This window comes from Leptosomus discolor, chromosome 1 (assembly GCF_034619465.1).
Source record: "Leptosomus discolor isolate bLepDis1 chromosome 1, bLepDis1.hap2, whole genome shotgun sequence".
Classification (NCBI taxonomy): domain Eukaryota; kingdom Metazoa; phylum Chordata; class Aves; order Leptosomiformes; family Leptosomidae; genus Leptosomus; species Leptosomus discolor.
In genome coordinates, this window is record NC_141391.1 from 217,652,078 (window position 1) to 217,673,466 (window position 21,389).

A 21,389-nucleotide genomic window follows, 5' to 3' on the forward strand; every position below is an offset into this window, starting at 1 on the left:
TCTGCTTCAGTACAGAAAAAGTAGCCCATAATGGCTGTTTACTCACCAGAAACCCCTTCCTGCAAAAGGGCTGCTATTAAATTTCAAACATAAACAGTCTGTGACCCTGCAAATTTACAGGAGGTTGATGATTGTCTCCTCCCTTCCACGCAGAAAAATCAATGTACGGGAGAGAGAGATTAAACTTCACCTATCAAGGCCTATTCACGTAATACCAAAAACCAGTGCAGCCTTTTCCTGGCCTCAAGAGATGTGAAACTGGGGAAAAGAGGGACCTTGCAGTGACTCCTGGGGGAAGTTCTGCAGCTCTTTGCTGATGAATTGGTGTTTCATTATCAAGTCAGGGTGAGGAAGGAATGAATATTATTTTAATGCTCATTTAAACGCCATCCCAGATCCCTGTGGCTGGAGTTGCTGATGTTCAGAACCCACCACCTTGGCTTGCTCTAGTGAAACAGGTACGAGCCCGCCCTGGTAGACCTGCGTGCCACAGCCAGGCTTTGGCAAAGCTCCTGAGATTGCCCCAGGGGCGTAGCGAGGGTGAGAAGCTCTGCTTGTTGAACTGAAATTCAGAGAAATAAGGGATGTGGTAAAAACTTGAGGTTTAGAGCTTGCCTTTGGGTAACTGGCCATTAAAAAAAAAAAAGAGGTAACTACAGTGCTTAAATGCCCCTTTATGGGTGCAGGGCATCATAGCCTGTACTTTGGGGGATTACAGCTCCGGCTCTCCTGCTGTGTTTAGCGTAGGCAAACTCAAATTTCAATTTTTCAGTCCAAGGATTATAACATTTAGCAGAGGACTAGAATTTAAACTAGTTTGGCAGCAACTCGCCAACCAGACTAACGTCCTTCTGGCGAGTACGTGCGTCAGCCCTTGGCTGCCAGGGGTCCTGCCTGCCTGTGGCACGTGGTGTAGCTTGGCAGTGGGGGCAAGTAAGGCCTCGTGGGCACGCTCTGCTTCCCCTCAGGTGCCCCTGTTCTCCCTTGAGCCCTCCTGGCTCTAAATACAGAGAGGCCGGTCGAGCAGCAAGGGCTGGAAGAGCTGTCAGCGTCCTGTCACTCTGCTTAGGCTGGGTTTTGTCCATGTCCCCCTACAGGTTAAGCTTTTTCTGGTGCTTGAAGGGTTTAACTGCGTAAATGCAGCAATTTGGCAGCTAAGGAGGAGGGCGTTAGTGCAAAGTGTTGGATTTGGAGATAAAAAAAATCAAGGTTTCTTCCTGCCCCCAAAGCTTGACTCGTAAGCAGAGCGCGAGAACTGAGCTGCAGCAGCTCAGAAAGAGTTGATGAAGTTCAGATACGCGTTCAGGAAGCCTGTTGGATCCTCCAGCTGCGGATAGTGGCTGATGTGGTCATCCAGCACGGACACCGTGGACAGGGGAAGCACCTTCCTGTTGGAAGAACGCAGCAAGGCTTCAGCACAGGGGCGGTACCCTCTTGCACAGTTGGGATTCTGCCCGTAACGTGGTTTTGGGACCAAAAAAAAAGAGCCTGTAGCAGCTACAGTTGACCACTCTTCCAAGTGCTGGATTTACTTCAGGTTAGTTTGGAAGAGAAGGCTACCTCGGCCGATAAATCTCATCTGTCTGACGTGGTTTTAAAATGCGTGATTGATTTGGCTGAGAATTGTGACTTCGATGCCTAAAAGGGGGAAAGCCGTTTCCAAGCAGCAGCGGGCTCCGACGGAATCCCCTGGCTATGCAGGTTACAGGTGGGAATTAAAAACAGCCTCGATGAAAAGGGAAGGGAAGAAGTCGGAGACAAAAATCTCCCTCGAAATGAAACCCCAGTTCCCCGCCTTGTGGCGGGTATTGTCTTACTTGTAAAGCTGAAGAAACTCTGGGTGCGGGTTCACGGGGTCCAGGGGCCCATAGATGAGGTGCACTGCAAGAGAGAAGCCCAGACAGAGCTGAGGACGTCCCTAAACTAAGCCGAGGAGGTCTGTTGCAGATACTTTCTCAGCGTGGAGCTTGGGAAGCTTTCAGCAGAGCGCCGAGCAAACCAGCCGCCGAAAAGGCTCTCGCTTCTCTGCCCTGGGGTCAAGTTCAGCCTCCAACCCTCCTCCTGCAAACGCCAAACCTTTCCTGGAGCGGTTGCAGCTTCTCTCGAGCTTGAAAAGCACCTCGGCTTCCCTGGGGCAGCAGTTGGAGAAACCAGAGGCTGTGAAGCAGCCTCTAACAAGAGAGTTACCTCCGCTCAGTGGATCAAACTTTTATCTCAACAAGGTCCCAGCTCCGCTGTAACCAAGCCTTCAACTGGAGCGGAGAAACTTGTGCTGCTACACCCTGCACAAACCAGATTTGAGCCACGTCCTCCTCATCAGAACAACGAGAGGCTCCGAGCGGAAGCACCCCGCTCCAGTGCCTGCGGGCGAGGGGGGCAATTCCCAACCCCTCTCCGCCAGTAAATCGAAGAAAACGGATTCCTACTCACGTGGGACGGAGGTGGACATCAAAGCCCCCACCCAGCGGTCCCTGTGCTTCTTCCTCTGGTTGATGTACTGCAAAATACTGAAGAGAAACGTGGGGTTACGCAGCAGATGGTGCCTCGAGGTGCTGCACAGCCTGGAAATTGCCTCTGCAATGAGACCGAGGTGGAATCGGTATCTCCCATAGCCCACCTCCTCAGGGCAGCAGCAACGCAGAATCAGCCTGCTGACCATCCCTGAGCTTAGGGACTTGCCTGAGGTGTTTGTTTGGGGGTTGGGTTTGGTTTTTATTTAGACAGACAAAAATAAAAGTTCAAAGGAGGTTGGGACACTGACTGCCAGCTCTTGCCCGTGCCAGCTCTGTGCCCGAACTGTGGACTCCAGAGTCCTGCTGGAGGATAAGCCATGTTCATTTATGAAGGAAGAAACATCTGGCAAGAGGGGAGGATAAGGTTTGAGTCCTTCCTAGCTGAAATGGAAGCAAATTTGGGTCCCCTGCTCCCCCTCAAATGCCAAAATGGGTTGTAAAAGGGAGCGAACGGTTGTAACCCGGGCAGTAAGTCACAGCAAGCTGCAGGCAGCCGGCAAATCCGCACCGAGAGGTGGGTTACCCCCAAGCCCCCTTCAACTCCATGCAGCTTCATTGCTTGGGCAACTGGGGCAAAAAAAGCACGGATTTGTACAAAATGTCAGGGCAGCAATTCGTCTGCTGGAAGCCAACGCGGAGGCAGCGCCGCCCGAGCGCTCCCGGGGACGGCTCCCGGGCGCTGCAGCCGTTTCAGTGCTGCACAGAAGAGGAGTCAGCGCTGAACCAGGGGAGGATAAATGGTACTGGTTGGGTCTTGCAGTGAAAATCTGAACTGGTGACAACTCCTCAGCCTGTCTCGTCATTACTCGGGGTGACTCCTTGCTTCACCACAGCTCGGGGCGGGGGGCTGAGGGTCACAATTTAAACATGAGGTTTAAGTCAGTTGGGTTATAAAGAGCCTTCCAAGGACGGGAAGCTACGCTAAATAAACGTACTGCTCCTCTGACACACGACAGTGACGGTGCTGGAGGTATTTTGGCACTGAGCTTCCCATGGTGGCTGCGCTGCCGACAAAGGTGACACCGCAAAAAATGTGCCGTAGGGGGGGACTTGCCAAGGGGGCAGTGCGTCAGCCAGCGTACCCACCACTGGGCCGGGGGGAGCGTTGCTCGTTATAAGAGGTAATTAGTGAGCGCCCTTGGGAGAGGCTGGGCTATTTGGTCCTTAGGGTGATTTGGCTGGAGCTTGGCCCCAGTGGGAGGAGAGAGGAGTTTGCATGCTGGGGGGAGAAGGACAACCCCCCTCCCAGCTGAACAGGGGGGTACTCAACTCCCAAGCACTAGCCCGAGGTCCTTCCAAAAGTCCCAAACTGAGGAAAAAAACAGGTTTGGCTCCAGTTGTTAGCAAAACCCCACAAATTCACGCCCCCTACTTTCCAAAGAAGAAAAAAAGAAACCCCACATTGTCCATCTCCAGTGTTGTCCTTCTCCCACCGTGTGCAGGCTCAGATCCTCCTGACTCCGTTTACCTCCCTTGCATCCTCCCAGCAAGAATTCCTGCTCCTACATCGCACCCCAGGTCTCTTTTGGGGTGCAGCGATGGTCCCAGAACCCAACAGAAGCAGCTGGAGGCTCGGGGGAGCCGATGCCCAAGGACCTGGCCGAGCTCTGGTAACCTCTGAGCTGTGGTGTGGCTCTGCCTGCCAACGGAGGGACGCTGCGGGTGTCAAACGAAGCTCGTGCAGCATCTAACGGCGACGTACCTGTCCACCACGAGATTCCCGTCGTTGGTCCGCACCACCGTCCACATGTCCCAGTATTCCGCCTGCGACGGCTGCGTGTAGGGCCCGAAAACTGCCCCAAGCCTGGGAAAAAAAAAAAAAAAAAAAAAAAAGAGTTCAGAGCACCACAGCAGCAGGCGTGCTCGTGTACAGCTCAAAACTGGGGCAAAAACCAGTCGAGCGCTTCCAGCTTCTGCTGCGAAACACGTGGGTGCGAGCGCAGCACTGGAAATCGTCCCCCAAGGGCATCCAGCGTTGGACTTAACGGCCAGTCTAAAGGGCTTTTTGGGAAAAAAAATTTAAAAAGAGGGTTTGCAACAACTGATCAAAAGATCTATCTGATTGCACACCGTATGTAGAGCGTGGTGAGGGTCTTCACACGCACACGAGCCCTGATACTCGTGGAAGGATTTCAGTGTACAGTGAAAAGCCACGTGGTTTATTATTAGGCTGGAGAGGGAATGGCCCAGAAGATCAAGGTCATTCAAATCCAGGGGCAAATCCTTCCTGGGACAGTGCTGGGGGATCTGCTCACCGGCCAAATAGCCGCTACGCTAATTCCTACGTTGGCCCCCTCCCCGCTTGGCTCACATCCCCCCTGCGGCCTGTGCCCGGCAGCACCGAGACCCGACTCACCCTCTGGAGAAGAAAAAGAAGTTCATCAGCCGCGTGATGACAGGGGACAGCAAACCCCCATCCTTGAGGATCTTGGGCAAGAAGGAAAAAAAAAGAAAGGAGACGGCACCGCTGGGTATCGCAGAGACAGGTAAATCCTGCCTCCTCGCAGGGCTTGGCCCCCGGCTCCCCGTGTTACGGCCGTTTCCCAGCTCAGCCCCGACCCTCGAGATGTACGTGAGCTCTGGGCGGTGGGGAGACGTCAGCGCTTCCAGGGGCGATGAGTTGGGACGTTGGGATGCGACGAGCCGCATCCCGACAGCCCCTGCTTCTCCTTGCCACGCGTAAAGATGCCCACGAGCAGCTCAAGTGCCACCACCGAAGCAGGAAAAGCAGCAGGGAAACCCCCAAACTCACGGAGTCACTGCTCGAGGGGTGATTCAGGAGGACTAGAGGGGAAGCAGCTCACCTGCTGGATGAACCGGGGGTAGTGCGTTTCGGGGAAGATCCCTGGAAGGATGTCAAAGAACAGAGTCATAACGCTGCAAGTGTTTTGCTCTGCATCTCCCAGTCTCCTCCATTCTTCGTGGTGCCACGAAAGGTACCACAAATGCAGCCCGAGGACTGATGGCTCGTGATTAATTACAGCACCTTAATTGCATTTTTTGAGGGGGGTTCTGGTGGTGCTTTCCCTTGGGTGATGGAGATGGGAAAGGCCATCCCGTCCCACGGATCCCCATCCCTCCCAGCCCGCCCATCCCACGACGCTGGGCAAACCCTACCTCCGTTGGATAAACATAGGCTGTTGATCAAGATGCTTCCAGTTTTATTGTGTTCATACCTGAGGGACAGAAGAGAAGAAGGTGAAACACAACTAGATCTTCTCAAGGCTCCAAGAAGGGACCAGCCAGCGGGTCAAATTAACAGTGTCAGGTCATCTCTGCTCCCCTGTTGCCCCCAGTTCGTTAAGAAGGAGCTCAGGAGGGAAGTTAACCATCCTACCAGCCAGCAACTGATGGATGGGAGCCTCAGATCTGCCTACCACGGATGTGCCCTGAGACCTCTCAGCCTTCGTTACAGCTGTAGCTACAGGGGACAGGAGGTTCTGTGCTATGTCCTTCCGCTTATCTGCTGGAAATCATCTTGACGGGGACAACAAAGAGCAGCCAGAGCAGCAGGGGTTGCAGTGACCTGTGGAGCAGCTCCTGTGCGACCGTATCCCCGTAATCGTGCGACAGGAGATTAATCCTTTGGTGGCGGAGGCCGAGGTGACGCACCAGCCCCTCGACGATACTGGCTTGCTCAAAGATGGAGTAGCGGTGGGGCCTCTGCGAAGCAAAGCGGGAGAGGAGGCGCGGTGAGAGCCTGGCCCGCCACGAGCCCACGAACTCCAGAATAAACACCCAAATGGTGGAATATGGGGTGAAGAGCAGCAGTTTGTGACCCCAGACCGAGCAGTCGGGATGGCCTGGGCCAGCAGCTCTGTCCACAGGCCTACGGGAGCGCTGCCCATGCCCCGAAGGGGTCAGGGTGTGCTTTGGAGTCACGTCAAACCCAAGTAAAGGCAAGATGGTGACAGAGCTGATCTCCATCACGCACCTTCCCCACCCCTTCCACTATTATAAGGTCTTATTCCTTTTCCAAACGTAAGTGGGAGAAGAAACTGGATGGCAAATGCCAACTTTCTGGGGGTGCTGGCGCGGCAGAACCACCTCTGGGCCAAAAACAACTGGAAAAATCCTCTTCGGCTACTTACAGGCTTGTCACTGAAACCGAATCCTACGAAATCCAGAGCGATCACCCGGTGAAACCGCTGGGTCAGCCCTTCCCATATCTGGAAAAAAGGAGAAACACACTAAAAAAAACAAAAAACAAACGGCTGATGGGAACGGAGAGGGGAAAAGTCTGCGGCGATGCACAGCTGTGGACAGCCACGCTCCCCTCCGCTCCCCCAGACAGCACCTTCCAGCTCCGAGAAAACTGCAGGAGGTTGAATTTTCCCAATAAACAGCAAGACCATCCCCCCAAAACAGCCAAGAAATAGTTGTGGGTCTTTTCCTCCCGCTTCGGGCTGGAGCGTGGGGAGAAAGCGACGTGAAAAGAGCCTGGGTCCCCCGCAAGGTGTCGGGGGAGGAACAGGGTGGATAGCCCAGAGCGCGGTGGTACCCCCAGCAGAAAGTCCTGGGCTGAGCCACCACCCGCGTCCATCTGCTCATCCCCAGGAGGGAAAAACCACGGGCTTTGCTGACAGCATCCAACCACCGCCGTGGATTTGCTCCCCTCACCTTGCACCAGTCGTAGCTGGAGGTCGGGAAGCCGTGAAGGAGGACGACGACGTCGGAGCTGCCGACGGCACCGGTCGAATCTGGGGAGGGAACGAGGTGTCTCAGGGTCAGTTTTTACCCCCCGGCAATTTCCTCCCCTCCTAGGACAGGCGTTGCCGGTCGCCCAACCAGCACCGTGGCGTCACCTCTCTCCCCCGAAACCAAGCACGGGTTTCACTCACACCACAGCTTCCCAGTGCCAACGTGGCTTGGGAAACCCAGCCCGACGAGCCACCGTGGCTGCTTGATGCAAAGCAGGCTCTTAATTAGCACAAATTAATTGTAGCTGCCCCTAAATGGCTACGATGGGTAACAACTGCTCCACCAAGAAGGTTTTTCGGCAGCTTTTCCTTGCTGTGACCTGACAGAGGCTCTCGGGAGGTGTTGCCGCTGCTAAAGAACCTCCGTGGCTTTACCCAATTAAAACATTTTGATAACGAACAGCCACACCGTGCCGGGATCCACACAGCGGCTCCCCTTAAAGCCGTTACGTTTCGGGAGGGATTTGCCATCTCCCCTGCCTGGCCTCGGGGACGTCTTTGGGGCCACCGAGGGGAGCAGAGACCCCAGCCCCGCTCTCCAGCAGGACGGATGAGGTGCCCCCAGGGTCTGTCACCTCTGTAGAAGATGTTCTGGTCCTTGTAGGTGAAGTAGCCTCCAGAGGACCTCCAGGAGAGGAGAGCCGGGGAGAGCTTGGGGGGTGGGATGTGCAGGTAGACGGCGAGGAGGGGCACGCTCAGCAGCCCCACCTGCACCCACCACTCCTTCATCCTGCCGGAGAGAGCGAGGCGCCTGTCCACCGGGGTTTGCCCCATAACCCCCATGTCCCCATAAGCCCCACGTCCCCCTAACCCACCTCCAAGCCCCCAAACCACCCAATGTCCCCCTAACTCACCTCCAAACCCCGCAAATCCCCCACGTCCCCACACTCTGCACGTCCCTGGGGTGGCAGGTCCGTGGCAGCAAGTGGTCTCTGCAGTAAAGGTCAGGGGGTCTGAGGGGGAACGTGGGCCCCGTTTGGGGTCTGACGGATGGGTGTGGCCCCTGTAAGGGGTCTGAGGGGGGATGTGGCCCCATAGGGGGTCTGAGGGAGGATGTGGGCTTTACTGGGGGTCTAAGGGGGGACGTGGGCCCCACTGGGGGGCTGAAGGGGGATATGGACCCCACTGGGGGTCTGAGGGGGGACGTGGGCCCCATGGGGGGTCTGAGGGTGTGTGTGTCCCCATGGGGGGTCTAAGGGGGTGTGTGGCCCCACTGAAGGTCTGAGGGGGGATGTGGGCCCCATGGGGGGGCTGAGGGCAGACATGGACCCCACTAGAGGTCTGAGGGGGGACGTGGGCCCCATGCGGGGTCTGAGGGGGTGTATGGCCCCACTGAAGGTCTGAGGAGGGACATGGGCCCCGTGGGGGGCTGAGGGGGGACATGAACCCCACTGGGGGTCTGAGGGGAGATGTGGGCCTCATGGGGGGTTTGAGGGTGTGTGTGTCCCCATGGGGGGCTGAGGGGGGCCCTGGGCCCCATGGGGGTGTGTGGCCCCGATCTGAGGGTGTCAAAGGGAAGCCGAAGGTTGGGGAAGGGGTGCTGAAGCCCCGCCCCATACCACACCCCCTCGATAAGCCCCGCCCATAATCACAGCAAGGCCACGCCCCCCCTGAAATCCCCCGCCTCTCAACCCCAGCCCCGCCCCTCCCAGGGCCAAGCCTCGCCCCCAGCAGGCCCCGCCCCTCGAGGCAGCACTTGCCCCCGCCGGCCACGCCCCCTCCCCTGCCGCGCGCCCCCTCCCCTGAAGGGGGGGCCAGGCCCCGCCCCTCAGCGGTGGTGGGCGGAGCCTCCGCCGCTGGCGGGGCCGCGGAGCGGGGGGGACCGCGCGAGCCTCACCTGCCTCAGGTGCTTCCGCCGCGCGCCGGCATGGCGCTCCGAAGGCGGGGCCAGCGCCCCGCCCCGCCCCGCGCATGCGCCGCGCGCCCTCCCCCCCCCTCCCCCCCCGGCTTCCCGCGCGTCACGGCGCGTGCAGCCGCGGCGTCCCCCCGCGTTGCCCGGCGACGGTTGAGCCCCCGCCGTGGTCAGCCCGCTCGCGCCCCTACGGCGGCGCCTGATTGGCTGCGGGCGCGACGGGCGGCCAATCGGGGCGGGGGTAGTTGCGGGGTGGGACGCCAGCGGCGGGGGGCGGGCGGGAGGCGGTGGCGGCGGCGGCGGGGCCGCAGGGCCCTGCGCTGCGCTGCGCTGCGGGCAAGATGTCGAGCAGGAGGAACGTCGGGGACCCGCAGGTGGGACCAGGGGCCCTTCCCCGCACCGTCACCCTCCCGCCGGCGGGAACTCGGGGCTCCGGGCCGGGCGGCGGCCTCCTGCTCTCCTGAGGGGAGCGCGGGTGGGGGGCAGCTGTGGGCGCCCCGTGGGGTCCCCAGCGGCTGCGGGATGTGGGGGCCGGTTCCGTGCAGCACCCGGAGGCTTTGGGGGGGGTGGTTTCAGTGGGCCGGTGCGGCCTCCGGAGGCGTAGCTCGGGGCCGGGGGGGAAGGGTTCCTGGGGGCCCCGCAGCCTGGGGTGCTCCCGGTGAGAGAAAGGGAGAGAAATTTGCCTTTTTGGGGCTTTAAAGCGGCGCTTTGGCATGGATTTAATACCGAGCTGGGGATTCAGGGATCTGTCCTTCTGCCTCAGAGCAGAGGATGCCCGAGAGGATGCCTGTGGTCTCGCTCCTCCTCCTGCCGTCTCTTCGAGCTCTTCCAATTCCCTTTTTTGGTGATGTGATTTTTGCCTTTAAAACGAATACACGGCTGTGTATCGACTTCCTCTTGTCTTTTCCTCTTGAAAACAGTATTTGAGCAGGCGCATCCCTCAGAATCCCAGATACCAACACATAAAAACCCGCCTGGACACTGGTAAGTGAAGTAATTTGTTCTTTTAAACACCAAACGTGGGCATAAGGGTGTACAAAGAAATCTGCCAAATGTCTTAACTGCCTCTGTCCTGAGCTGCTGTAGCTGCGCAGCCGTGGCAGGACTCGCATCGCGGCCGTGATGTTTCACCTTAGGGCGTCAGGCTGCGTTGTGACAGTTCCCGTAGAAATTACTGCTCTTGGAGTTCCTGTGTGTGAGCTTTTCTGGTGGAAACGAGCGTCTTGACAAGGGTGTAAGCCAAGATAATCATTTGGGGGGTGTCTTTGGGGGTTTTGTGTTGTTAAAGCGGTTGAATTTCATTCAACCTGCCCATAGTATCCACCCAAGACTGCTGGGGAAGGGGCAGTGTGGCCACCGTTGTGCTTGAAGCAGCGGGTCAGAGGCAGGATTTGAGTAGGAAAGTCCTGGTTTTAGCTCCCTTGCAGAGAGGGCTGTGAGGTACTGAGGTTTAGGTAGTGGCTTTCTGAAGGCGATGACTTTGTTCTCCAAAGCATCGTCCAAACAACTGAAGCTTTTGAGCGGAGAGGCCTTGGTGTGGAACTTGTAAACGGGAAGGATGCTACGAGGCTGGGTTTTTTTTGGAATACCACCCTTCTGACCAGCAAGGGGTGGAGCCCCTTACTGAAAATCCTGTAAAATAAAACCCTGGTGTGTTCTGTAGAGGAACCAAAACGGCGCTGGGGGGGTGTATGTAGAAGATTTGAGCTCCCGCTCGGTGCGAAGGCTCGCGGTGTCGTCCTCTACCCGTCAGGGAGGCTGTAACCTACGTTCCCGGAGGCGGTTGGCAGCCGGGGTTCAGCAAGTCCTTTGGCTGGACTTGGCTGTTTAGCTTGGCCTTCCCTGTGGGAGAAAAGCACGAAGAGGAACGTGGCCTTTTTCATTTTTGTCTGCCTCGTATGGTCACGGTGAAGGAGGATCCCCAGCAAATATTTGCGATCATTGTCTGAACTTTTTCCTTCCAAAAAAAGAAAAATAAAGTCTAAGTCTTCACAGAGCTGAAGAAAACCACTAGTTAAGAAATTGTGACCAACTGATTTGTTTGGTTTGTTTTGTTACAGGCAACAGTTTAACAAAATACATGGAGAAGTTGGAAGAGATCAAAAGAAGTGAGTATCTGGGGAGGAGCAGAACGACTTGCGGGGGGTTAGTTCCAAACTGGAGGAGCGGGACTTGAATCCCAGCCCTCCCTTTGCTTGGAAATCTCCGCTCCGATGGTCCCCCCGGCCGTTTGCAGGAGGATGCAAAGATGCTTCACCCCTGATTCTTTGCTGGGCACCTTCTGCTTTGTCCTGTGCCTCGTTTCTCTGTCTCTCGCAGTGCTTTACGGATTCAACTTCAGAAACCAGGCAGGCAGGTCTAGGATTCTTTCCAGATCCTTCTGTGTGCAATTTTTGTTGTTGGCTGGCAACCAGGCAGGAAGAAGTTCTCTGGACTAAGAAGACTAGACTAGACTCAGCTGGGAAGACTCAGACTGCGCTTCTGAGACTTTATTTCACTTTTAGGTAACAAAATGATTGAGCTTGAGGTCCCCTGTTAAATTGCAGCGTACTTAGAATTCTACTAGAGCGCTCCAAGGCAGGAAAGAGAGCAGCTCATTGCTGTGTAACTCCTTGATTTTATCAGAATCACGTTGTTTACCAGAACAACGTTGATGTTTTGAGGCCTTTGGGTCATTCAGGCTGTTGAAAGCCTCGCTGATTTTTATTTCAGGCTGTTTTCCCACCGAAAACAGGCTTTTTTAGCGTTATGACTAAGAATTCTTAACGTTTTACCACTTTATTTCCAGATCATTTTCACACGGAGAGCCAGGAACGCTATTAAACCCCAAAGCTGCATTTCTTGACGCGAAAGAAAAAATCATCCCCGTTCATGAGGATGAATTAGGATTTCTGAAGGTTCAGGTTTAGTTCTTAGACCCACTTACTGCCTCCCTCGGAGGTGACAGTGCTCTAAAGGAGGTCGCTAATCTGTCACGTGAACATAGTTGTGCTCAGCTTTGCCCAAAACGATCCTTTGTGGCTGGTTGGTTTATGGAGGGGGGGTTTATTTTGTTGGGTTTTTTCCAAACACCGCAGGGCTTTGGGGGAAACGAAGAGAGAAGTGAGCTCGCTTTCCCAGATCCTGGTTTCGGTGCTTGACACTGGAATTGCCGTCGCTTTGTATCTGTGCTGAAGATCTTGTTGTGTGGCTCTGGGCGGTTTTCAATCTCATCTCTGAATCTGATTTCGTTCCGTGTCGGAGTTCTTTTGTTCTTCTGGAGTTTCCAGAAGAAACTTTCTCATTCTATTTCTGTTGAATAGACACCTTGTGTTCCCAGGCAGTTTAGAAACTTCTCCCCCCTGATTTCTCAGGGATAGATGACACCGTTTGGACACAACTTTAAATACCCAGGACAGGCAACTCTCTGTCTCTGGTGTAACGTGAGAGAGTGGGACTGCATCCCGTGAGCCCGCCGCGGCGTCAAAAACAAGAGAGCTGGAACCCCGACGGCTTGTCCTTGGGAGGGTTGACTTGAGGAGAGACGCCGAGTCTCTCCCTTTCCTCTGGTGTTGCTTCGCTCCTTTCCGACGCCCTGAGGAGCCCATCCTTGAGGCCACGAGAATTAACAGCTTCAGACCGGGTCGCTGAAGTGAAAAAATGTCTGAAAACCCAAATGGACCTTCCAGGAGAGAACCGGGTACGTCGTGTTGCTTTTGTAGTGAAAGCAGCACTTTTGTGACTCTTCTGAGCTTTCTGCTGACTGCTGGGAGGCTCACAGGGGCGTTCAGGTCGGTTCGCTCCAGGTCAGGCTTGGTAATAAGGTTTGGTTTGGTTTTTCTTGTGGCTAGAAATAATTTTGGGTGGTAAAGGCAAGGTTAGGTCATAAAGGCTTGTTCTGGGATAAATAATCCTTGCTTGAGGTGGGTGGGAACCATCCAGCAGCTGGTTTGTGTGAGCCCAGGGACAATGGTTCTGCTTTGGCAGGGTTTATACACATCCAGCCCTTCATGAGCTTTGCTGCTTGGATTTATCCTTCTAAATGAAGTTTATTTTGTGCTGTTGATGCGATTGAAGGTTCTTTTTGTCCGTGCCTGGGGAGTTTTAATCATTTGGACGTGGGCTACACGTGGGTTTTGCGTCGGGCAGGTGAAAGGGGCTGCATAAAAGATAATGGTTGCTGTTATTTCCGAAGTGGTAAAGGGAGGCTTTCGCAGCCTGAACTTGAGGCTTCAAACCAGGGGGCTTTGCAAGGACCACGAGGGTCGTTTTCGAGTGACTTGCCGTTCTGAAGTCTAGTTGATGCGCCCGTCTTGTGCTGCCTGGTTTGAAATGCGCAGTGCAGGCTGCGCTGGGGTATTTTGGGTGGGCTCCTTCTTCCTAAAACAAACTGTTGAGGAGCAAGTAGGCGCTTGCTTTGCAGCCTGATCAAAATTGTGTAGGGCAAGGTTGGTTCTGGGATCTGGGAAATCTGGGATCTGATCAAAATTGTGTAGGACAAGGTTGGTTCTAGGATCTGGGAACTCTGCTTGCTCTGAGTGCTGAAAATCAGTTGGCCTCCCTCTTCGGGAAGAGTATTTAAGAGGGAAGGGATAGGAATAACCAAAAAAGAGGTGAAAACTCACAGTTTCTCTTTTTGTGTCTGTCCTGCTACTGTAACGTGCCCGTGGGCCGTGTATGGGGAGAATCTTGTCCGAGCAGAACGTCTGTCGGGAAACGCGTGGTCACCACTTGTATTGGGAAGAGACTTATATTATATTATATTATATTATATTATATTATATTATATTATATTATATTATATTATATTTCGGCCTCCAGCATCCCTGTGGCTCCTTCTCTAAACACATGTCAGCTCGAGAGCCTCCATGAGCTAATTTTGTGCTAATTTTTGTGCGTGGTGGTTCCAGGGACGCGGATTGGAGCCCTTCCCCCTTCTCATCCCTTGCTTAAGCTAACGGAGCGTTGGGCAGATGGTTTGAGAGGATTTCGAATTGCTTAACTGGCTGGATTTGCTCGAGGTCCTGCACTCTGAGCTGAACAGCTGGAGAGAGCCCCGCTTGGAATATCCCCCAATAGTCGCTAAAGTTGTGAGAAAAATGCAAAGGGTTTTTTTTTTTAAATAAAAGATCAGTGGTGGAGCCTGGTAAGGAGGAGGAAAAGAAAGGAGGAGCGGTTTTGTTTTCTGAGAGCCCTTAGATTCCCTAAAGCGTGGCTTTAAGAGCTGCGTGCGGAACTCGGCGACAGGGGAGGAATCTTCTTCATCTTCTTTGCCTTTCCCTGCCCGCGCAGGATTGATCTTTTTTCTTTTCCCCCCACCCCCTCCTCTGCTATCTCCTTTCTAGCTGCAAACTTCCCAAAGGATGAAGCTTCCTTTACTTCCCGTGGGAGGCTATTTCACATCAAGATGTTCCTGCTGATACTCGTCTTCCCTCCTCTCTCCTGCCCTTTTGTCTCGCACTAGAAGGCTTCTCTCTTCCTCGTCTCTCTGTCAGGCTTCCATCCTTGTCATCGCTTCCTGAGCGCTGGTCATCTCTGCTCTGGTGGTTTGCCAGCCTTTCCAACAGACCCCCAGTTTTCTGCCTACCTAAGCTTTGTCTTCAGGCTGAAGATTCCGTTAGTGCAGTTTCTCCGTAGGAATTACGGGTGCTGCAGGCTGGTATCCGCCCTGCTCTGCTGCGGTGTTCAACAGCTGCTGTCAGTCATCCATTCCTTCAGATCCCCCCATCAGCAAGTCGTAGGAATCGGAATTTAATTGTCAAATAAAGTCAGAAAAGCTTTTTAATCGGTAAGATTAAACGTACACGTTTAGCTGAGCATTTGGAAAGAGAGAGTCTGAGTGACAGCGCCCCTGCGCTGTGATTCTGCTGTAACTTACACAAGTTAAAAATTCAGGTAAATTAAATCTTTTGGGTTAAGAGGCTTTGTGACGGGAGCGGGCTCCAAAGAACAGCAGGTGAGGCGATAAATTCATGAAACTGCTTCCTTCCCCCAGCCAAAGCCATGAAGGAACACGCATTTGAGTCTTAAAAGCAACTAAATCTGCCTTCTCCCCTTTCATCACGTCTCTCTTTAGAACGGATATTGCTTTTCCCAGAAAGTCTTCAGGTTTGCTGCTCCCATCCTTCACCACAAGCTCAGAAATCCTGGAGAAGAGTCTCTGAGAATAAGCAGGGCTAAGCCCATTACCTGGTGTCTGCAAAAGCTGGGAATTAACTGCCCCCCTTACATTGTCCTCGTTTGTTTTTGAAGATTACAGGTATAAAAAGGACGAGCTGTTTAAAAGACTGAAGGTGACTACTTTTGCCCAACTGGTACGTATAGTTCCTTCTCTGGCCTCTGAAAGTTATTTTTTATGCACAGCTTTTTTTTTTTTTGCTTTGTCTCAAGCTTTCGATGTATTTGTGCAGCCCTCAGTGTGTAATGCTTCTCCCTGCCCTCACAGATTTCCCTTAATAAAAACAAACCGTTCAGGCCCCCGTTTTCAGAGCAGTCAAATCCTTTTGGTTGCAAATTGAAGCTTGTGGTGACGCTGTCTGTGAAATTTGTTCCCTTTTTTTCCTTTCCTTTAACTGAAGAGGATCTTCAAGCCTCTTACAAAAAAAAACACCAACACCAAGGGCTGTGACAAGTAGCATTCGGATCTGATCTCCTCCAGCTTTGCATCAAATCATCACAGCCTCGAGCCCTCCCTAACAGCGGGTTTAACTGCAGAAGGTGGGAGAGTTGGGACTTCAAGGCTTTGTGCCTATTTTTTTTTTAATTACAAATGAATCAAAATATTAAAAGACGGACAGTTTGATCCGTCGATAGAGCTGTGTGTTGCTGACACTTTGATTCGAGAAAGCTGGTAAAAACTAGGAGGAGACAAGCCGCCTTCTAAGGAGGGAAGGGAAGGATAAACTTGTGGGTGGTGACGGCGTGGGGTTCTGCAGACTCCTGTCTTCAGTCCCCCTGGGTTGTGAAGACCAACCCCGTGGCTCCCTGGTGCAGTGTGTGACTATTTTGGGTCTGCTCCCACAGACCACCGAACCGCACGCGGTTGTAGCCGGTGTGGTGTGTGCTCTGAAACGTGGCACTGAGCGTTCGTAACCGCCAGGAAACGTTCTGGTGGGGGATATTGCCAGCGCGGCAGATGCGGCTTTCCTTTCAGGTTGAACCTTCTTTTCTTGGCTTTTGCGGCAACTTTTGTTTAATAAATGCAGGAGAAGTTGCCTTGAGTTCAGCACGTTTTGCCTTGAGGGTTGGGTTTTCCCTCGAGCTGATCCCCGCTGTCTTTCGCTGACACCGGTGCGGGCGAGTCAGGGTATCACTGCTTGCTCTTGTTTCCTGCAGGTCATCCAGGTCGCCTCTCTATCTGATGAAACCTTAGAAGTGACGAGTGAGGAGATCCACGAGCTGGAAGGTAACGCTATTTATTGTAAGCACAAAGAAAAAGGTCTCAGCCGATCGCTGGCATGTGGTGAACTGTGTCCTGACAGAGCTGACTATTCAGCAAGGCTTTTAATCAGGAGGGAAAAATATCTTAACCTCTGCCTGCAGCCATTCTGCTTTGGGAAACGCTCCTCAACCAGCAAGGCTTGTGACTAAGAAAGGCCTCGTGCTGCCAGGTTTGTTGTAGAAACTCAGTAGATCTCGTGCATCAAGAGCTACGTTTTTATTCCATTCTAAAAATGAGATCTTAAGCCCTTAAAAATCGTGTGGCTCTTGATTATTTTTACTCTGACGCTCTCGGTAAATCATCCTTAGAGGAGGGTGAAGATAAGGCTGTCCTTAAGAGAGACACTTTCTTCTAAGAATAGAAAGTGGCCCTAAAACCTACTTGTTTGTTTCCTGCAGCATTTTAACTCTTTGCACCCTGTTCCCTTCCCCAGATGGCGATGCTGCTGCTCCCGAGGCTGAAGTCACAGCAGGGACAAATGGGAAAGGAAGCCCCGAGGGGACACCCAGTCCGGTCCTGTTCATAAACCACACGGGAGCCGGGGAATCCTATCGGTCCACGCTGCAGAGGTGACTGATAATACACCATTTTCTTCCTGTCTTAGCAGATAAGGGGTTTTTTATCCAGCTCGTTATTTTAAATTGCTGCTAAGTGGCTTTCTACTGTATTTCTCGTTAAAGCTGGAGTTTGCAGGTCTGGGAATGTGAGCGAGAGAGAGGGTGGGCAGGTTTTCCTGTCTGAACGAGTTTGGGGTTTGGCTGTAACCCAGCCCTGTTGCCACCTGGTCATTGTCTAAATGGCTGATGAGGAAATAGGTTTGTGGGATTCCATCCGGGTCCCTGGGTTCGAGAATCCCTGTTATAAACTGCTCTGATCAGCTCAGTAACGTGCCCTCCTGAGGATCCTAACGGATTGTCCTGTGGTTGAGAGGCCAGTTCCCAAACCCAGTAGGTCCCTAGTCAAGAGACAGGAGGAAGACACTGCAAGAGGAAGGTTTGTCTCAGCCCTTCCCTTGCTGTACCCGTCCGAATGTCGACGGAGGAGTTGAGACGCTCGCCTGACAGGCTGGGTGGGCGTGGGTCAGAGCCACCACCCGCCTGGACACGTTCCTGGGTGACCCTGCTCTGGCAGGAGGGTTGGACTAGATGATCTGAGGTCCCTTCCAGCCCCTGACACTGTGATCCTGTGATTTCACGACCGCTATGAGGATCTGGAGGTTTCTGTTCGTGTCCTGTATCCAGTGTAGTGATGGAAATCCTCTGCGTAGGTGACTGACAGTTATTCAGCGTGTCAGACTTGCCGAAATCTCAGCGTTGGCAGCTTCTTAGAATTATCCTCCTTCACCTCCAAGTCGCTTAGGATGTTGAATAAAACTCCTGACTGTGCCTGATCGGGAAGAGTACTGTATGTTCCCATAGCAAAGCCGTACTTTGTTTATTTTTTATATCGATAAAAATAAACCCAGTCTTTTACAAATGACTGCAAAGCCTGGAATAGACTCTCTACGTTTTTGTGTGGCGTCCAGCTGTCCTGGAAGGCAAATGGACTGTTGGGACAGCTGATGGACAAGCACTGTGGCCTGGGGAAGAGTCAGAAGGGTGACTGAGGGAGCTCGCACCGTAACCTCCTCTCTCTTGCAGCGTGATAAGCGGCGTCGGGGAACTGGATATAGAAAAGGACGCTCCAAAGAAAGCCGAGGCTCAGGCTAAAGACCTGCCTTATCCCGACTGCCCCTTCCTGCTCTTGGATGTCCGAGACCAAGACGCCTACGACCAATGTCACATCGTTGGAGGTGAGGAGGCCAGAGTCCCCCAGCGGCCTCGGCGTCACGTATCGAGCCCTCTGGGTGGCGTCATTCCCCCCCTCCCCAAGGCTGGACGTCGCTGGAGGGCGGGATGCTCTCGGCACCCATCCAGCCCAGCCGTCTTTCCTGGAAAGGGATGAGGAGGAGACTGAGCTGATGTTAATCCCTCATTCGGTGGGTTTGCCAGTCTGGTGAACCCTAACAAGGGTGTGTGGGTTGTGGTGCAGCCTGGGTGGTGGTGGGTGCTCAGCTCCTGTATGATTTTTCTCTCTCTTTTTTTTTTTTTTTCCTCTTCTGCAGCTTATTCCTACCCTATTGCGATGCTGTCTAGAACCATGAACCCATACACAAACAGTATTCTGGAATACGTATCCTTTACGTACACAAAGTGCTGTCATGGGGGGAAAAAAAATGTAGGGAGGAGGTTGGTGGGGGCTTCCAAAACCAACTGGAGCTTTAGCAGTCGCTGTGAGCAGGACAATGCTCCAACCAACGAAACCTGGGGGTTTCGAGGAGGGTGGGAGAGGACCTTCACGCTGGCTCTGATTACACCGGCCTGCCGCCGTCAGATGTTGGATTCCAGTTCCTCGAGGCTGTATCGCCTCTTGACCCCAGTGGGAGCTGCGTGAATGTGGTATTTCTTGGGGTTTTTGGCAGCGGGAAGGCAAAGCCGTACTTGGGCGCCCGTCCCCCGCCGCTGCTGGGCTTCTTGAGGGCTGCGTTGATCGAATCCTGTGGCTTCCTCTCAGCGCCTCGATGGGGATTGCCTTTTCCCTGGAGGACAGAAAGAGGATTATTAGCTGGGATTAGGCTGATAATTTCCCAGGTGGTTGTGAGGGCTGCAGGAGAGAGGGGAGCTTGTAAACGAAGGCGCTTCTTGCTGTTGCCTGTCACCCGTCTCCGAAACAGCAGTGGCCACTTGCTGCGGGGGCCGCACTCCAGTGGGGGTGAGGCTGTGTCCTTCCAGCCTCTGGCACACCTCAGCTACTGAGAAACCTGGTTTAAATCATGGGTGCAGGGCAGGTAAACAGCAAATCAAGCCTTCAGTCCCGCTTGTTTCTCTCTTTTTTTCTTTCTAAAAGGTGTTAACGGTCACTGTGAGTTGACAAGTGAATCCTTAACTCTTGTTTCTGCCTGACAGAAAAACGCCCATGGAAAAATTATCATTTTGTATGACAACGACGAGAGGTTAGCCAGCCAGGCTGCCACCACCATGTGTGAGAGGGGCTTTGAGAACTTGTTCATGTTATCTGGCGGTAAGCGGGGACGGGTAGGGCTCCCCGAGGTCTCGGGTGGGTCGGTGGAGAGCAGAGAGCAAGGGCTGTGTGAGCGGGAGGTGGAAAAGAGCGGGAGATTCGGCTCTGCCGAGTGTTTTATTTGGGACGGGTGAAATCCCTGGTCCCCCCTCTTAGCTGGTGGTCACTGGGAACGGGGCCATCTGTACGTCCACAGGCCTCAAGGTCCTGGCGCAGAAGATCCCCGACGGTCTGATCACCGGCTCCCTCCCCACCTCCTGCCAGGCAGCAGCTCCCGCTGGATCTGCCCGAAAAAAGCCCTCTCCCAGAGTGCCACCCGCACGGGCTGAGAATAAATGGAGGTTTTCTGCAGATGACCTACAAAAGATAAAGTTCTACCTGGAAGAGGAGCACGTTCCTTCAGGCCCTGCCAGTAAGACTCCAGATCAAACGCTGCCGCCGCTTTCTGCGGCCCTGGAGCCTGCCCCGCCGCAGCGCTCTGCTTTGCTGTGAGCTCCCCGTGAGACAGCTGGGAGAGGGAGAGGTTTTATTTCTAGACTGCCTGAGAAGACCCACCACAACCTGTGCTGGGCTCCTCCTGGAGGACTTTAATCTGATAAAGCTACACGGTGGCAAAATCCTGGGCCTGCTGAGCGTGGGTATATACCATTCTGCCCACTATATTTAAATATCTGTAGGTTTTACTGGTGGTTAGTAGGTTCTTGGAATTCGTAGGCTGGATAGAGACTGCCCAGAACCCTGCACTGAATTATTCAAGGGTCTGCATGTTTACAGCGAGAGCTGGAGCGAGGGGCAGCAGATCATTTGTGCTCCATCACACCCACAGCTTCTGATCTTGGGGTTGTTTGGGTTTTTTTTTTTCTTTTTTCCCCCCCAGGCCGTCTTAGCCGCGGTTCTTCAGGCCGGGAGACCAAAGTGACCACCGCGAGGAGCAGCTCCAGCCTCCCCAGCACCGCTGGATCCCTCACCGCCCGCACGCTCAGCAGGAGCAGCCTCCAGAACAGGCCGTGGAAATAGGCAACGGTGGCATCTTCCGCTGAAAAAGTGAATATCCAGGTTCTGGGAACCCTGAGCCCGTTGGTTGTTTTAGGAATTGGCAGAGGAACGCAGCGGTGGTGCACACAGCTCGGGTCAGGCCGGGGGAGCTGGTTGAGAGCCGCCTCATTTTGGCAAGGCTGACTTTTAGGTGCAGTGTCGGGAGGGAGTTTGATAGAACTGGTTTTGTAGGAGAGGGAGGAAACTGGTAGTAAAACCTGCGACCGGTAGAAACCGTTCTGCGACGCTTGTAGCTCAGATAAAGGCGTTTGTGTCTGTAACATACACCCGTGCTGCGCCCGGAGCCGCCGACTGTGCGACCAGGAGAACACACGAGAAGGGAAATGGGCCAGAAACCGTCTGTGAGCAAAAACTTTGGCGTTTGGTAGCAGAGATACAGACATCCAGCCACTTGGCAAAATGTTGGAGAGACTATTCCCTAAGGTTTTGCTTGGGTTTTTTGGTTTTTTGTTTTTTTTAAAAATTGATGTTGATGAACAGAAGCTTTTGTAATAAAGATGGGTTTGGAAATAACGCCCCGTGCGGCACTGCAACCTGACAGTCGTGTTTGCTCGTGGCCAGTTTGTGAAATAACTCTGTATTTTTAAAGGTGAGCTGGAGGAGAAAATACCTGTGGTTTTCCCCTCTCTTCTCCGTTGTTGTCTGGAAGGTTTGGCTTCGAACTGTGCTTTTTCTGCTTTGTTTTTGTGGGGTTTTTTTGTTCTAAACGAGCGAGTAAGGCTGCCAGATGTGCTAAGCAGGGTTTTAGCTGCCATGTCTCAGGGCAAAATCATCTGCTCTGCCCCTCT

General features: G+C 53.7%; 2 protein-coding genes across 7 annotated transcripts; one reads left to right on the top strand and one right to left on the bottom strand.

The window, feature by feature from the left end:
- Positions 1-821: 821 nt before the first annotated feature.
- MEST (mesoderm specific transcript) lies at positions 822-12,361 on the bottom strand. Of its 4 annotated transcripts, none has more exons than XM_086481165.1 (12): positions 12,342-12,361; positions 7,828-7,943; positions 7,134-7,213; positions 6,605-6,682; positions 6,040-6,176; positions 5,631-5,689; positions 5,318-5,358; positions 4,870-4,940; positions 4,216-4,317; positions 2,431-2,507; positions 1,818-1,881; positions 822-1,388 (listed from the first exon to the last, which is right to left on the bottom strand). In XM_086481165.1, the coding sequence occupies exons 1-12, from the start codon at positions 12,347-12,349 to the stop codon at positions 1,271-1,273; spliced, it is 951 nt and encodes a 316-aa protein (XP_086337291.1). In that variant the 5' UTR covers positions 12,350-12,361; the 3' UTR covers positions 822-1,270. The 4 variants fall into 4 exon arrangements, with proteins under 4 accessions (XP_086337291.1, XP_086337286.1, XP_086337282.1 ...); XM_086481160.1 differs by having other exon boundaries at positions 7,789-7,943; XM_086481156.1 differs by lacking the exon at positions 12,342-12,361 and having other exon boundaries at positions 7,789-7,942.
- Positions 9,401-21,001, top strand: CEP41 (centrosomal protein 41). 3 transcript variants are annotated; one of them, XM_086481135.1, is made up of 12 exons: positions 9,401-9,439; positions 9,986-10,049; positions 11,126-11,177; positions 12,698-12,744; positions 15,297-15,358; positions 16,380-16,449; positions 16,919-17,054; positions 18,126-18,277; positions 18,590-18,657; positions 19,431-19,545; positions 19,742-19,957; positions 20,423-21,001. In XM_086481135.1, exons 1-12 carry the CDS (start codon positions 9,407-9,409, stop codon positions 20,560-20,562), a joined length of 1,155 nt encoding a protein of 384 aa, XP_086337261.1. In that variant the 5' UTR covers positions 9,401-9,406; the 3' UTR covers positions 20,563-21,001. The 3 variants fall into 3 exon arrangements, with proteins under 3 accessions (XP_086337261.1, XP_086337268.1, XP_086337275.1); XM_086481142.1 differs by lacking the exon at positions 12,698-12,744 and having other exon boundaries at positions 11,126-11,173; XM_086481149.1 differs by lacking the exons at positions 9,401-9,439; positions 9,986-10,049; positions 11,126-11,177 and having other exon boundaries at positions 12,693-12,744.
- The last annotated feature ends 388 nt before the right edge of the window (positions 21,002-21,389 follow it).

Excerpts from the sequence above, each read along its gene's own strand:
- MEST (XM_086481160.1), bottom strand. Across the intron at positions 6,177-6,604 it reads TCGGTTTCAGTGACAAGCCT|AGGCCCCACCGCTACTCCAT; the intron begins GTAAGTAGCCGA and ends TTTGCTTCGCAG. Across the intron at positions 4,318-4,869 it reads TTCTTTTTCTTCTCCAGAGG|GCTTGGGGCAGTTTTCGGGC; the intron begins GTGAGTCGGGTC and ends TTTTTTTCCCAG.
- CEP41 (XM_086481135.1), top strand. The coding sequence starts at position 9,407 with ATGTCGAGCAGGAGGAACGTCGGGGACCCGCAG. Across the intron at positions 11,178-12,697 it reads GAAGAGATCAAAAGAAGTGA|TGAAAAAATGTCTGAAAACC; the intron begins GTATCTGGGGAG and ends GGGTCGCTGAAG. Across the intron at positions 19,958-20,422 it reads CGTTCCTTCAGGCCCTGCCA|GCCGTCTTAGCCGCGGTTCT; the intron begins GTAAGACTCCAG and ends TTTCCCCCCCAG.